The 17,214-nt window shown below is 31.6% G+C and overlaps 1 protein-coding gene across 3 annotated transcripts in view; it reads left to right on the top strand.

Annotated features, from left to right (window-relative positions):
• The window catches only part of LOC111045240 (transcription elongation regulator 1), a 39,921-nt gene that overhangs the window by 18,521 nt on the left and 4,186 nt on the right, over window positions 1-17,214 (top strand). For all 3 annotated transcript variants that reach the window (XM_039426773.1, XM_022330599.2, XM_039426774.1), the window contains exons 13-18: window positions 1,920-2,070; window positions 10,881-11,171; window positions 13,207-13,401; window positions 15,235-15,389; window positions 16,388-16,496; window positions 16,970-17,047. In XM_039426773.1, coding sequence (XP_039282707.1) covers window positions 1,920-2,070; window positions 10,881-11,171; window positions 13,207-13,401; window positions 15,235-15,389; window positions 16,388-16,496; window positions 16,970-17,047 — 979 coding nt within the window. The remainder of the gene's footprint in view (window positions 1-1,919; window positions 2,071-10,880; window positions 11,172-13,206; window positions 13,402-15,234; window positions 15,390-16,387; window positions 16,497-16,969; window positions 17,048-17,214) is intronic.

Genomic DNA, 17,214 nt, shown 5'->3' with positions numbered 1-17,214 from the left:
CCCGGAAATGTCAAGGTCAGTCGCGATACCCGCCCCAAAAGTGTTCCCTTTTCGATCACTTCCAGTTTCAGTGTATTTTAAATGGGAGTATTAATTGTGTACGATGAGAGGGACCTTGGTCCTTACAGTTTACCTACAGATGGCATTGGCAATCAACAAGAAGTTGTCATCAGCTGATGCTATGCTCATAACTATATCGTACTGTTTCTGTACAAATAAATATATCGAGTGACCTGGCTGGCTCAGATCTGGTGTCAGTTTTCAGGTCGCAACTGATCAATTTCAGGGCCTCTGACATGACCTAACGACTGGTTTTTAGGCAGCCGGGACCGACGACTCAACGTGTCCATTCGAAACACGGGAGTGACCCGAGAAAAATAACTTTCCCGGGACGGGATTTGAACCCGAGTCTCTGAATAATTATGAACCAGCAACTAATCCATCTGTACAAATAAAGCCGTGTCTACACTGAACAAATGTTCGAAATACATTTTCGGCAAACATGTTTGTTGAGGAGCTCAGGGACAAACATTTTAAAAAGTTTGTACAATCATTGTACAAAAAATTAATGTTTTTCCAAACATTTTCAGTGTTCACAGCTGCAAAACATAAAACCTGTTCTTCCTACTACAAATATTTTGTTTGGTGACGCGTCCACACTGGCCTCGGGCAAACATTGTTTGTCAAACATAATAAAATTTGCCCAAACGTTTTCAACAAACATGTTTGTAGAACATTTGGTCAGTTTGGACACGGTTTTAGATATAATAAGAAAAGCATCAGCTATTCTTGGCGCAAATGTCTGTACGCACCTTGATGATCTATTTTCGGACCTCATGGAGATCGAATGAGGTCAGTTTCTGACGAGTTCAGCTGGAGGCCCAAAAATGTCTACTTTCGGTCTTATGTTTACTTTCGGCTCTAGGGCGGAAAAGAAAATGACCTTGAATAACAGCTGTTATTGCCCAATCATGCAAATTTCAATTCGTCGTGTTTTCAGTTGAAGTTTACAAGCTCAATTTTATTAAGTTTTCAGCTTGTTGAAAAAGTGAAAAACTTTTTGAATTGACTTTTCTGAATAAGTCAATTTTTCAGAAAATCAAGTTCTTATTTTATCAAGTTCTCAATTCATCAAGTTTATTGTTTGTCGGGTTTTCAGTAGGCCTACCTGAAGTTTTCAGTTTGTCAAATTTTTAATTCACAACTAATCTGAGCGAATGTGTATTTTAACCTAGATCTAAATGTTAAAAACATTCTAATTCTATTTCTGGAAGAACTTTCCTTGACATAAACTAATGTCTTCATTATTGGTTCATAAGTTTTTCTACATGGCTTGGAACAATGAATAATGAGTTGACCAACAAGTAACAACCAATATTGAGCTGTTTAGATATCGTCTTCCCTCTGAATACAAGAAAATTATATGACATTAAATTATTATTTATCCAAAAACACATTACAAACAAAAAACAATAAGATACTTATTGCAATAGGATGTTTCTATTAATTACAAGGCACATAATAAATGAAAAGTCTAATTTGACGAAATTTCAATATATTGGTAGGGTTGTTTGTACCTTTTGGGCTCCATAGGATATAGTTTTATTGTTTGAAGAGTTGTAACAATTTTGAAAGTATAGTCATTTTGAAATTTCTTACAAGTACTTTACGTTCTATCTTTCGCTTTCTTCCAACCTGAAACTGAATTTAGCATGATTTGTAGCAAATTTGATGACGTAAATATACTTTTAGGTTTATAAAATTTAAGACAATCGAAAACCCATTAAATTTTTCCCAACCAACTCAAGCTTTTCGAACAGGAAAGGAGATCAAAATATCCATTTCTTAATAAAAAAGTTCCGATGAATCACATGAATATCTTGTTGTTTCATACTTTAATTATTAATTCTCTGTTGCAGATCATCTTTCGGTGACTTCGCGCAGAAATTTAGCAAAGACGACCGCTTCAAGAACATTGAGAAGATGAGAGAGAGGGAGAGTCTGTTCAATGAGTATCTGCTGGAAGTTAGAAAGCGAGAGAAAGACGAGAAAGCATTGCGCCGTGATCAGGTAGGTCGTATCTGGCATGCTATTTCTCGTGGGATCTTTGGAAGACCGATGATGAACCATTTAACAAGTTTACATTCTACGATCCTTCTTTTCAGTAATATATTGAATCATAATAGTAAAGTTCATGCTAGACATTACATGATTGATTGACTATTTTTTAATTACTTGATGAGTGTTGGTTGAAAACAATCAATTGTTGGTTGAACAAAGGAATCAATTATGAACATACGAGGAGATATGATGTTTAATTTTATACCATCATGATTATCAATTGAGTAACCATGACCATTAAGTAATTGACCATGATGATGAGTCGTTGATCAAGGAAAAACATGGGTTATATCATCACCTCAATTCATTAAGCTATTCTATAAATATATGCATCACGGAAATATGCTATTTGATTTTATACCACGATGATGTTTTTGATATGATTTTTTTAGATGATAAGTTGTTAGTTAACGAAAACATATTTATGATATCACCTAATTGTGTGTATTTTAATAAAATTGAATCACTTCTAAAAGCTGGTTCAAATTGTCCAATAATGTGTGATGTTTCATCACAAAATGAAAATGAAGGAAAAATTGTGCTATGTTGATAGTATTTATAAAGAAATGACAAATTACTTGATTGAATGATTTCTTCATGCAATTGCTTGAGATTTCAGTTTTACCTACTCTCAAATAATTATGTTTACTGAGTTTTGCAGCATTATAATTTTATGGGGTGAATTAGCAGATATTGTTCCAACTTTGTCATAATAATCAATGACCAAGTTTAGGGTTTGAAAATAGACTTTACTGTCTATAAAAATATTCTGTGACATTTGAATATATATTATGGTAATTTTGGAAAGTATCTTGATAGATGGTTCGTTATTGGTACTTCATTATGCACCGATTTAGAGTTGAATATTTATTTTATTTGGTCAAATATTTTGTCATACAAATCCATTGATTGCTTTGGAATATCTTGCAGATCCTAATACGATTTGTATACTCCCTACCTTTGTGGTTTTCGGAAAAAATGTTTTTTAGAACTTCATTCTCAAATTATCAATAATTTTATTTATATTGAATGCTATTTTTTGCACAGTATTATTGATTTGAGAAAATTAAACTTTTTATTGTGCATATTACTTGTTGATATCAGAATTGATATCTTAAAAAATTCAATTTAATTTTTATAAGAAATTATTGATATTTTTAAATTTGTTTTATACTTTCAAGATTTCTGTTTACGGGGAGTTTCCGGAGTGGTCAATCAGGTTTTGTATGACAATAGAAATTTGCAATGTTATTTTATGAACGTTTCAGATTGGTTCATACTTGGTGACTAGACTCAATGAATTTTAGTATCACATGTTTTTCTTTCTCTTTGTTTTCAGATACAAGGGAATATTTTTGTTCATAATTTGTTTTCTATGTCTACAGGTGAAATCATTTAACAATAAATTTATATTATAGTATATTTAGAATTCAGGATGAACAATCATTAGGTCTGTTTTTTAAAAAGAAGATGGACATACTGATGTTAGATTGTGATTAGCAAATCTTGAGTATTCATTAGAATTATGTAGGACTCTTACTGTATTTACAAGTATTCTAGAAGATACTATTGTTTTTTTAATATATTCACATCTCTATTGTATGAATGATCATTTCTTCACTTTATATCATATTCTGATTTATTCTTTGAAAGTATTCTGGTGAGTTCTTTGGTGTATACTAGGCTCCACAATAATTTATACTAATCATATTCAGTAGACGTTACGATTATGAGTGTCTCTATTGAAACTACAATAAAAATTCAACATAATTGTTCTCCAGCTATGCATTCACTGTAAGTTCCTTACTTTCCAATAAAAGCTTTTAAATGAATGAAAATTAATTCTTCTGTCTCAAATTTTACTTGATTTTCGAGATGATCAACATCATGAAAAAAAATTTTATTCAAAAAAATCAATAGTATATTCCTGAATACTATGAAAGGCTAGTAAGTTGTTCGCCAAATGATTCCCATTCGTATATCAAGTTCGAATATTCTTGTTTGTTAACGAAATCTATTTCATTCCAATTCTGTATTGAAATCTTGGCAATAATGCTCACATCTTCTCGAACTTGAATTATTTTTGCACCATATAATTGATGTGTAAATTAAGTTCTCCTCATTGTGATAATCTCAAATAAAATGTCATCAAACTTGAGAAAAAATTGGTGATTGACTAATAACTATTTACTTGAAAAATATGGAATATACTGAAATTAACTAGCTAGAATTAGAAGGTTGCGCTTCAGTCCAAGTATAGAACTTTAATAAAGTTGATGAATCTTCTAGTAAGGTACATTGCAATGAACGTGCCAGTTTCTACTTAACGAATAATATACTAAAGTATTTTGATGCTACTAAAGTATCGAAGGATTTGATCTGATGAGAGCAATTCTTGAAGACATTTCATTGGTTTTCGATGATGATAATAGATCTCACCATTGTACAAACATTTGATTAATTGGACAAAACAATTAAACTAATACTCAATCGATTGTGCAATACAAGCATTTAGAATTTATAATGTAAACCATTAGAATTTGCCGCTGAATTCAGTTTTTTAATATTCAATCGATTGAGAGTACGTAGATAGAAGTATTATAATTATTCAATTGATTCCAAATTTTTCGGCAGACGTCCATGATGCTGAAATGAATGCTGTCGCGCTGAAACATGTGATGATAATTTGTTGTAACCTTTATGTTCATTTTATTTCAGTTTCTTTTAAAACAGTTGCGGTCAAGCTTAACTACTCCGAAGACAGTGTTGATATGTGTTTGATGCATGTATTACTACATGCTGTAGGCTTCTATCAACTATTGTCAAGTCTTAGCTACTCGTAACACTTAACAGTTGAGTTTCGAGCAGTAGGTCAATGCCACCCCTGCTCAGTAAGTATCCACTTCAACATGAGTTATTAAGTTTTATCTTTCTCTTTACGACAACATTACAATCTCCTCCTTATTACTTCTATTCTATAGGCTGAAGATAGCCGAAGGAGGTCCTGTAGAATATTATAGGCTCAAGTTAGCCGAACAAATTGTGAGGAAATTTCGATTTTTTGAATTAGAGAAAATAGTAGTAGTATGAGGTGCTATTCGAAAGTTCCCTAATAAACAGAAATATAACATTTAGAATCGAGGACAAAAATCATCATCATTGAAAATTCTATAAAATTGTCCTTATTTTTGTTTATGGTAAAGGAATAATACAATTATTTTATCGATGAACGTCATTATGCTTTTTCCCAAGGTACCTAGAATACCATTGTATAAATGTATTCTAGGTACATTGCTTTTTCCCATTGACTCATCTTCCATTCTTATATCTAACTTATGACATTATAATATCTGTCCTACCTTAAAATATCGTCATTAAATTTTAAATTTTTCATACTTTTTGGAATAGAGATATTTTCTGAATTAAAATGAACAAATTTTTGTTTTATTCAATTACAGTTTGGGAACTTTTGGATAGCGCTTTGAATTTTTTTATTTTAAATGAATTTTTACCGAAAATTTCCCAGAAATAAGAAAAAAAAAACAGTCGTAGAACAGGATATTAAAATAATGCAGGATCACTTAATTTTATACCATTGAAATGGCTGTCTTGAAATCTGTCGTATCATCAATGTTGATTCTCATTTGAGTGATCCAGTTTTAGATTATGTTGGATATCTAATTTCCATTCAAAATTGTTGTATTCTCCTTCAATTAAAACCCCGAATTAAAAAAAACTGATTCAAAATATATTTTTTCAATTGCAATAAAATAAAAAAGTCGTTTACTGCTTCAACAGATTTAAATATAATATGTTTGAAAATATTGGTGTTTCACAGAATGTCTTTTTCAATTTGTCGTTCCTATTAGTAAACTTCTGTAAAACTCATAAATGGAAAAATATTCAGTTTGAAAGAAATAACTTTCCATGCTGATTGCTGAGGGTCTTAATGGAAAACATTATTTGAATTCGAATTTGGTCTGTTTTGAATGCTTATTCAGATGGTTCTTGTAAATTATGACAAAAGTTGCTTATTCCTCTTCCAATTGGTGGATGAGTGTTTGCACTCATCTTGAACAATTTTACAAAAAAATTCTTGAAATACGGTGGGAGTTAGTTATCAGAAATCAGATTGTTGAACTGATACTGGTTATAGAGGGAAAACAACGTATTTATGGAAACTGAAACTTCTTCTGTCAATTGTTTAAAGTATAAATTTTTTTGGAATCTCCATGATAATGTATATTTTTATATACAATGTTGCTCAACATTAAAAGCTGTTCATATCGTTATTCCCTTGTAGTGCAGTTTTTACATGCAGGTCCCCCATAAGTGTTGAACCTAAATTACTAACTACAAGAGTCACGTTGCTTTTGAGACAGGTGAAGGATCATCTTAACATGAAATTATCGCACTTTGGCACTTTTAATTTTGGTAGAAAGTGTTTTTATTACTAGAATGTTTTTGCCAGAGAGATATTTTGCATTAAAGTTCATCAATCCGTTACAGATAACTAACTTCCCGCTTTGTTTAAAAACGTTTCAAGCTTCATCATGTCGAGTATTAACAATGATATGATTTTCCTTTTTGATTTAAAAATGACCCCATTACAGAAAAACTTTGTGCATGTTCTTTAATGTTTGTTAAACATGAAGTATAATCTATTGAACTACTGTAGATTGAAATATTGATTTTTCACAAAGTAAATATTAAAGTTTTCAGAATTCATAATACAAATAAAAATTTTTCTACCGTTCCTAGTCAAATATATCGCGCACCTATTTTGTAGAGATAGATCAGGAATTGTGAATTCCACTCAACATTTATTAACCAAGAGTTGAAAATCCCTCAATTGATATCTAATGTTTGTTTAAATATTGTTGGAGCATTTGTAAAAATTTTGGCGAGTCAGCGTAGCTTAGTGGTTAGGAACGTCGCTACTTGAGTCTTCTATTTGTGCACGGGTCGTGGGTTCGATTCCCGTTCTGTCTGGCATTCATCTGTGTTACCCCTCACCGCATTACCCACTCACAAGTCACAGCTTATGTGGGAATCAGTGATCATGCAATTTTATACATGCAAATAATATTGTCATGTATACAATGATTTCTCGAATAGTGTGCGTGGTGTATTTGATTAGTTCGGTTTGATAGTTTCTCATTCAAATTATTGCTGATCCATTACTGAATCAATTGGTGATTTTATTCAAGAAGCAAGTTTTATATTGCGCTGCCTTGTTAGGATTTTTCCCATATCGGCCCATAAATTAATGTACAATTTTACTATAAATAACCAATGAAATTGAATAATTAATAATGAATGAAGGAAGTAATGAATATGACGACATAGGAATGAGGTGTGGGCCGGCATGGTAGATTTGCTAGAAAATAATCAGACCAAGATGTATGAGTTGGTGATGTCTGGCTTTAACCACTGTCTATATATTGACTTTCAAGTGACGTCTGCACATCTGTCGTGTCTGAGTCGTGTCAATGTCGGAGGACTTCGTCTGGCGGCCTTTGCTTCACGATCGGTACCATTCTTTCATGGTATATTCAACATCACATTCAAACTAAACTATAACACTTCAAGTTTTCAATAATTACTTACTGTCAACCAGTAAATTATCTTGCAAAGCTTAGCCAGTGGTGGATTGTGAACATGATTATTGTTATATAAAAATTCGATTTTTATTAGTAACAATAATTTTTGCGTGTATCGTTCCATAAAATTCCGTAAAAAAATTATTTCTGCCAACATAACTCGACTTTCATTACTGTTCTGAAATCAGTTAGTGATTGCTTCATTTGTCGATAATACTGTATGGCCTGAGAAAAGTTATAAACTTGTTTCAATTTTCACATGCTTCGTTTTTAAACCAAATTCAATTGCTTGCTTTGTTTGAAACAAAGTTCCACTTTCTGCTTTCCATGGTTCTAATGGTGGACAGAATTATTCATTATAGTTTTTCCATAAAGATATGTTAATTTATCAAGTGATTTTTGATCTTAGAACATGCCAAGATTTGAAACATTTTCAGATTTTTTCAATTACTTTAATGCATCTGAAACTAGGACATTATGCTAATTACTGTGCCAAAATATCTGAGATTTCTCTATTATTTCAAGTTAAGATTATGCTAGTGTTTTAAAGCTGTAGAGTAGCTGAAGCATATGAATTATCTTGGGATGAAACTGTGTACAAGATAATATTTCTTTCTTGAATTCATTAAATAATTAGATCAATTAATCGTTCTCTGATTTATTGAGTTATAAAATAAAATTCTCTTGATCTGTAATTAATTTGAATTTAACACAATTTTCCTCCAGATTTCATAGGAATTTAGATCTTTTTACAAATAAAACGTTTTTTCTAATGAAATCTTTCAACATTATTCTTATTTAGTCCAAATTTAACTATAAAAACACAAAATAAATTCAAAATATCTCGTTTCTTAATTGTACATGAGCCACCACTGGTTATTCAACGCTTTGTTTTAATTTTAATACTACTTGTAATCAGTTCTCAATTTGTTTAACATTGACTCATGTTGGTGTTCACTCGCTATGAGAACAAAATATATAATCAATTGGAATAATAATTCAAATAATTGCTATAATTATCACTTATTTTAATATGACGATATCAAAATCAATTCGAATTTCTGAACGTTGTCTGTGGAAAATAGAAACGGCGTGTTTTCCATAATTCTATTATTATTTCAACGCCTTATTTGATGTTAAAGTCTAGTAATGCATGCCTTAATTTATTTGTGTCTATTGTATCACACATTATATGTAACAAAGAAATTGTAAACTAAAGAAAAGTTGTTATTAAAACAGTAATTGCAAACAATAGTGATGAACTTGTCACTATATTTATCCATTATTTTTGGCCGCCTTTCTCATGGCATGAATAATGGATCAAGAATTGATGAATATCAGCTTTTGATTTCCATTTTGGCTGTCGTGTACTCTATTATACAAGTACAAGACTGAATATTATCTATTACTCTGTATTTGTACCGATTTAACTATTCTGTTTTGGATCATTTATTTAATTACTATCTTTAGAAAATGATGACTTATTATATCGTAACAATGCCTATTTCACAAATAATAATTCAAAGAAACTTTATTAATCAATGATTATCGCAATAAGTTGGTTAATTAACAGCAGAAGATATATATTTTTGCTATGTGTTAGACTTGACTCTTTTAATATTGAGAGAAAAGTTTTCAAATCATAATACAATGGATTTAGTGATGACTACTTCGAACAGAATTGTCATTTATTAATCCAATATGTAATTTGACCACATTATACGTTTGACATACAAAATGAATTGATACGTTTATAATGTTCAAATAGTACTTTGAACTCAATGAAGTTTATCAAACTATGTTGATTTCCTCTTCCCAGTTGAAATCTTTATGACAAGGAAATTAATTGTTGAGAATGTTGAGAGGTGTTGAGTATCAAAATGATGCGTAATTGTTTTCTCCGTCTCTCAAATATATTATGATCTGTCTCTAGTATGAAACAGATGGATCGATCTTGTACTGAATTATTCAAATCTGTTGATTATTTATGTGTTTTGTACTATGTGTATGTAGGCTATATGTGTATTTTAAAAATAGAAATAAAATCTTGGATGAATAAACTATAGAATCCAAACTCACTTATTAATAGTGGGCTTAAATGAAGAAAAAAGACAAAAATCTTCATTTCATGTTTATTTAGAATATGAAGATTATCCATAATATAACTTATTAGCCCTCATAAATTGAATGTAATTTATTCTACGGTATCATTATTATTTTATCATGAATGGCTAAAATTACTCATGATATTTTCATACTTGCTTTTATATTAATTTAGTTTTTTTTCAGTGATTTCATATTATATGTTACACATTCAACAAATTTGTTGTTCATTTTTCAATTGCTTTTCTTTATTGTATAAACTATTCATGTTGATCAGTTACTGATATTGATTCAATCAATCACGGGCATATTAAAACTAACTAAATATCCTCGTGAATGGTCTGTGTACAATTTCATATCATGCAAGTGTTTTAAGTAATAAATTACTTGAAGGAGTTGAAAGAGCATGGCACTTCTGAATGCCAGTGCTCTGAAACGTCAAGCTCAATCCAAACCTGGAACGTTTGAACAAAATATGGAATAGGCATCAATGAATTCCAATCAAAATATTCATGCTCTGAGGATTTTAAAACATTTTTAGATATCAATTTACAACAATGATTGTATTCAGATTAAAGACAAGTTAAATGTTCTAGTATTGTTAATCATAAATGAATCATTATTTCACAGAATAGATTGTAAGTTGTATTGTAATCTGTTGAAACTTTATTATTATATTCGTTGATTTGGAGTTTGATCAGGAATCGGCTTCAAAGTTTTAATCTCAACGTTTTTTTTGTTGACTCGTATTTGTTCCAAATATAAATGTTTCAAAGTTTCATCATCCAGGTCATGTTTTGTTTTGTAAAATAAAACTATTTAATGAATTCTAGGTGACTCATTGTGATGTCTCCTCCATCAACTAATTGAATCTCTTTTTTTCCAGTAGCTGCTGTAGCTGAAAGCTGTTTGAATAGTTTGTTTGTGATTGCCCCGACACTCTTGTGTTTTATTAGTCAGCTTAGTGATTGTTGTCTGAGTGTCGGGATGGATTTGTGTGTTACACGCACGGTGCGCCGGTCTCTCTAACTGTGGTTTGTTTGTCTATCGCAGGTAAAACGCGATTTCTTGGCGTTGCTTCGCGAGCAGGCGGACATAGATAGGCACTCGCGCTGGCAAGAGGTGAAGAAGAAAATCGACTCGGACGCGCGCTACAAGAGTGTCGACTCGAGTAATACGCGCGAGGACTGGTTCCGCGAGTACCTCAAAGCGCTGAAGGAGGAGCGCAAACGCGAGAAGGAGAAGGACAGGGAGCGCAAGGATCGCGACCGTAAGGAGCGCAGTGGAAGTCGTGCACGAGCATCCGAAAAAGAGCCCAAAGCCGAGGGAGAAAGAGAGAGCGAGGTAATTCACTGTTTTTATAAGTCAATTGTTTGTAAGCTCAAACCCATTGAAACTTATTCTCTTTAACAATAGTTGCAAAGTAAAGAAAAATAATCTTTTAGATAACAGAAAAGTAAAAGTAATAATAATGAAAATAAGACTAGAATTATAATATACAATAGCGAACTGTTTCCATAACCGACTAACCAATAGCGAACCTTTCATATCAAAATAATGAAAGGTACGTTAATATTATACAATTGAATTGAATTGTTTTATCGTTTCTAGTCGTGCACCAATTTTATGGAGATTGATCATGAATTATGAGTTCAACTCAACTTATGAGTTCCAAAAACAATCGTTGAATAATAAACAAAACAAAAGGATTATACTACAAACTATAATGCAAAATAAATTGAAAGGAAGATCAATATGTCTATAAATAGAGTAGAACTGTGGAACTGAATCATAGCCTAACCATTCCAAAGGGATAAATTAAATACAACTTGATCAATGATCTCAAAATAAGATTAAATAATGTAATGATCTCAATACAATCATTCGAAAATGTATAATGAAAGCCCTATCAATGATAAAAATTAAACTGGGATTAGATAATTTGAAATGAGCATTTATTCTAATCCATTCATTTATTTCATGCTGAATTTAGCGAATTTCCTATAAATAATTTTATAAAGAATTTCCTATAATTTGATTTAGATTCTTATCTACAAAATTGTCTTCAAATCCATGGAATACAGATAATTTATAATTAAACTTGTATGCCTTCCTCCTTAAATATCCCACAAATAAATAAATCAAATTCAAATTTTTGAAAGATTTAGAAGACTAATAAACTAGTTATCTGAAAAATAATTATTACAAAAATTAATATTTAGAAATTATATGTTTTATCTAACTGTAAAGTACATCATAATTGAATATCATTGACCGAGCGAAGTGAGGTCTAAGATTCAAGTTGACGGTTTGGCATTTCTCTTAATGTTTGAATGTTTAAATGTTAAATGATTAAATGTTTGAATGTTTATATGTTGCGCATTTACGGCGAAACGCGGTAATAGATTTTCATGAAATTTGACAGGTATGTTCCTTTTTTAATTGCGCGTCGACGTATATACAAGGTTCGGAAATTTTGCATTTCAAGGATAATATAAAAGGAAAAAGGAGCCTCCTTCATACGCCAATATTAGAGTAAAAATCAGACTATAGAATTATTTATCATAAATCAGCTGACAAGTGATTACACAGATGTGTGGAGAAGCCAGTCTATTGCTGTATTTCCATAAGGTCTATAGTTCCAATCAGGTACTTGTGGATGAGAATACTGCGTGAGGTCTGCTGTTCACAGAACTACTAGTAGTTTTATAACAATCTCAAACTTCATTTGTCGGACGGTTGCTTTGAATGGAAACAACCACGACCACTTGTTGTATAGTGGGTTTCAGTCATAATTGTTACTGGTACTAGCATCTTACTAAAGAATTTTTTCATTTCATTTCATTTCATCTAAAGTCTGTGAGATATTACTTTCAACATGAAGAGGAGAAGCCCATTTCTCCTTGCACAGTTTGTAGCATAGACAGAGATGGTCATCCTGCGCACAATTGGATGCGCCGTGTCATTTCGTTTCATGTTATTGTGATGAACACATCTCCGTAATCACACAAACCAATATACCTGCTGACCAGTAAACAATTTTGGAACAATGCCAGGCAATAGCTGGAGGGGAGTGTTGGCGCGACGCGTTAGAATGCTGCTAGGTAGTGGGAGTGATTAGTGGAGGGTAGAGCATCGGACCTCTCCGTCTTCGAGAAAGAGCCGTGCTAAAAGTAATATCTCACAGACTTAAAAGTAATTAGAGTTGGAGTGCGCTATCACGATGATGTGGTATAAATATCATTAATAGTGTTAGATCGTACAAGATATAGGCACTAGTGAATGAATGATTTTCAAATTAAGTGCGCATATTTATTAGGGGGACCGAAAATGAAATTGCAATTTGATAAATGAAGAACCGTTTTGTGTTGTTTTGCAGGAAGGAGAGTCGGAAATAGACCAGGAGAAAGAGAAGGAACTGGAGAAGGCGGCACGAGTGGAGGCCAGCCTGAGGGAGAGAGAGAAGGAAGTGCAGCGCACATTGGCCGTACATCTGCGTGAGAGAGACAACGAGAGAGAGCTGCACAAACACGACGAGGCTGTACAGCATTTCAACGCACTGCTTGCCGATCTGGTAATACATGATACAGATATTTAATAGTTATTATTTTATTACAACTATTGTGACAGTTCCACTCTCCGATATGATTCTCAAATCAATTGAGATGATGATGATGATGATGATGATTTAAGTGAGAAATTAAAAGTTAATGTGTAAGGAAAAGATTCTAATGATGACACATCGCTTATCTTTAACAATTATTTATTAGATAGTCTAGAAATAAATGCTTTTACTGGAGTACAGTCAATTGTCCAATTCTTGAAGCAAAGGCAATTAACAATAAATAGTAAGAAATGTCAATTCCTACAATTCAAAAGTAAATATAATTCAGTAGAGGATAGAGAAATAAATGTGTTTGTAGAGGAAAATGAATTAGACCAAGAAGAGAAAGTAGCATTCTTGGGAATTTTATTGGACAGGAAATTAACATGGCATCCTTACATTGAGAGGATATGTAATAAGATATCATCTGGGGTATTTGTCCTGCGGCAGCTTGCTAGGCTGAATGATAAAAAACTACTGTTAACTGCTTACCATGGACTTATACTATCTCATATTAGGTATGCTATTTTAGTATGGGGTAATTCATCTCAACAAAATATGGACAGGGTGTTTAAGATTCAAAAGAAGGCACTCAGATGTATAAAGAAAGTGAATAGGTTAGACTCTTGTAGGCCTTTATTTAAAAAGCTTGGTCTATTAACTGTGCCATCTTTGTATGTATATGAAGTTGTAATGCATGTGAAAACGAGTGGTGTGATCCAGAATTCAGATGTTCATGAGTATAATACGCGAAACAGAGCAGATTATCATATAATGGGTCACAATAGTAGGTTATTTGAGCAAAAACCAGATTATATTGGTAGGAAATTTTATAACAAGCTACCTCAAATCTTGAAAAGTAATGATGATTTGAAGATTTTCAAAAAACAAATTAAAAAATATTTAGTTGATAGAGCTTTTTATAGTGTACAAGAATTCCTTTCAAACCTAAACTAGGTTGAACTACTTAGTGTTAGAATTATTATGTAATAACATGACTTGTCTTATACTCCATGACTGGAGTCTTTAGGACGTAATCTTTAAAAAAAAAAATAAAAAAAAAAAATAGTTCCAAGTACGGGAATATTATGTTACAATGATAAGGTTGTACTATACATTTTTATGTTTATTAGAGTTAGTTTATTAGTTTATGAGTAGAGAAGATGGACTATCACACTTTTAACCTCAATTTACAATTCTCGGATATGCTTGAAATTTTGTATTTATTATATATGACATTGGCCATTCATTTGTTAAAGTGTCTAAAATGTGAATAAAGAAATGTCTATACGAATCTTTATTAGCCATTAAACAGATACAGAAATGCAGTAGGCTTTGTCAAACAATACAATCTTACTATAGTCACATGGAATAAAATTATATTTACAATGCTAGAGTACCAATAATACAGTGTAAAAAAAATTCAAGCTTTTAAAATATTTGATTGCTTATTTATTATAATAATAATTATCCTGATAAAAATACAATTAAATAAATCAATCCAATCTAATGAAGCCTAAATGCTGAAACGTGATTTCGATTTTAGATGTTATCTTTGATTTTATTTGGCTGACAACCTTGTATTTTCGATTGATGAAACTTGTGAATCAAAATAAGACTCTTGAAATAATTTCTATGAATTAGAAGTTGATTGGTTCCAAAAGAAAATTATTATTATTCCATATCTAACTTCCCCATTTTAAATCTTATATATTTTTAAAAACATTTGTGCACCGTGTGCAATCATTAAATTTAAAATTCTATTGTTTAATTTTTATTCACAGTAAAAATTTGTCGTTGCAGGTACGAAACTCGGAATTGGCATGGAGGGAAGCGAAACGTCAGTTGCGCAAAGATCATCGGTGGGAGCTAGCTGAACTTCTAGATCGTGACGAAAAAGAAAAGTTGTTCAATGAACATATTGAGCAGTTATCAAAAAAGAAGAAAGAAAAGTTTAGGTACGTAAATTTAAATCCGAAATAGCAAATTTAAGCCTAGTTTATACGATGCCGATTGGCGAGACAATTGTCATAAGGCAACTGACTGGCATTAAATTATTGTCTTCGTATAAACACTTCAGGCCAATTGTCTTGCCAACTGGCCCGACAATTGGCCCGAAATTCAACTGTCTCCAGGAGTAGACTATGGACAGTAAATTGGGCCCAGCGAGCCCCCCACCACTCGGAATCTCAGTTGTCGCGAAAATTGGCGCCGTGTGAACGGTGTAGGCCAGTAGCGCTGTCTTGTTTTTGCCAGTTCAGTCACAACAGATGACGAGAACTCGGCCATGTTTAGCTGTCAACTGAAGTGCCAATAGTTGGCCGCGTACAAACATCTTCTCGTTTAACTGGCCTGGCCTCCGACAATCCGCAACCACGTGATGACAATAAATTGTCCAAAGACAACTGTCTCGCCAATTGGCGATGTGTAAACTAGGCTTAATGATTTTTTTTAAATTTCAGCCTCTGATATTTCAATTTTATTTAAATACGTTCCAACTATTCCCTTGGAAATTGATAAAATCTCAATTTATACCACTGAGCTGTCTTCTTTTATAATTTATTCTTCAATTGAGTTTCCATGTAATTTTCAAAAGACAGAATTGTTGAAATTGAGAATGGCATAATATCTTATTTATTCACTGACATCAATTCTTACAAACTTCATATTTGAAAAAAAATTAGCTGGGTCGGTGCACCAAAAGTGAATTTTCAAAGATATGTACTCGTTTGTTGATAGCTAATGACCAGTTTGAAGAATAATGTAGATAATAATTGGGTTTATTCCAATAATATTATCCTGCACAGTTTGAGCTTAGGTCTTTTACCTAAGTAATGATATTCCCAAACTTAATACTGAAAGAGCTGATGTCAGATCTTATCAATCTAGTAGTTTCTCAGATATATCGTGTATTCTTGAGTGTTCATTAATTAATTTTATGTTTGATTTTTTCTAGGGAATTATTGAATGAAACAGCAGAAGTGACGTTATCTAGCTCTTGGAAAGAAGTCAGGAAGCTTATAAAAGATGATCCACGCTATAGCAAATTTTCGTCTAGTGATAGGGTGAGTGAATAAAAATTATATAAAAATTATTATGTTGTGAATTGGTATGTTATGATAAAGGTACAATATTGTTCAAGATTTAGTTTTCTCTTATGTTAAATTTTCAATTATGAATGATAAATTCAATGTTTTTTGATATGATGGGGTTTAGATACTTGAACATAATAGAAAACTGCAATTACTCTTGGATTTTGTGCGGAAATTGAGAACCAAGAGAATAATTTCTTATTTGTTCAAGTTTTCAAACAAAAAACATCAACTTACTTGACTCTGTGCTACTAATTGTACCAATTGATCGCTTATTAATTAGAATGAGCTAAAGTGATTTTGTTCACGAATTAAACATTATTCGTTCTTTTTTCAAAAATTAATGTTCATGAATATTCACTAGCATTAGCTGAACCTAGGCTTTGTCAATAATGAATCATGAGATAGTGTAGCATTTTTTCTACTAATTTTAATTTTTGTTTCAGAAATGTGAGAGAGAATTCAAAGAATATATCAAAGATAAAATGATATTAGCAAAAACAGAAATCAGGGAATTATTACAGGTAATGCCTATCAATACTTATTGGAAACTGAATTTAGGTGGTAATATATTTAGAAATATTATTTATTTATTTTTGTTTAGGGTTATAATAATTGCTATTTTGCTAAACATAATAGGTCTTTCATCTCATTTTTTCCATATTGGGATGTTGTGTATATAAAATAGTAA

This window comes from Nilaparvata lugens, chromosome 4 (genome assembly GCF_014356525.2).
Source record: "Nilaparvata lugens isolate BPH chromosome 4, ASM1435652v1, whole genome shotgun sequence".
NCBI lineage: Eukaryota > Metazoa > Arthropoda > Insecta > Hemiptera > Delphacidae > Nilaparvata > Nilaparvata lugens.
This window is presented reverse-complemented; position numbering and strand designations above follow the sequence as displayed.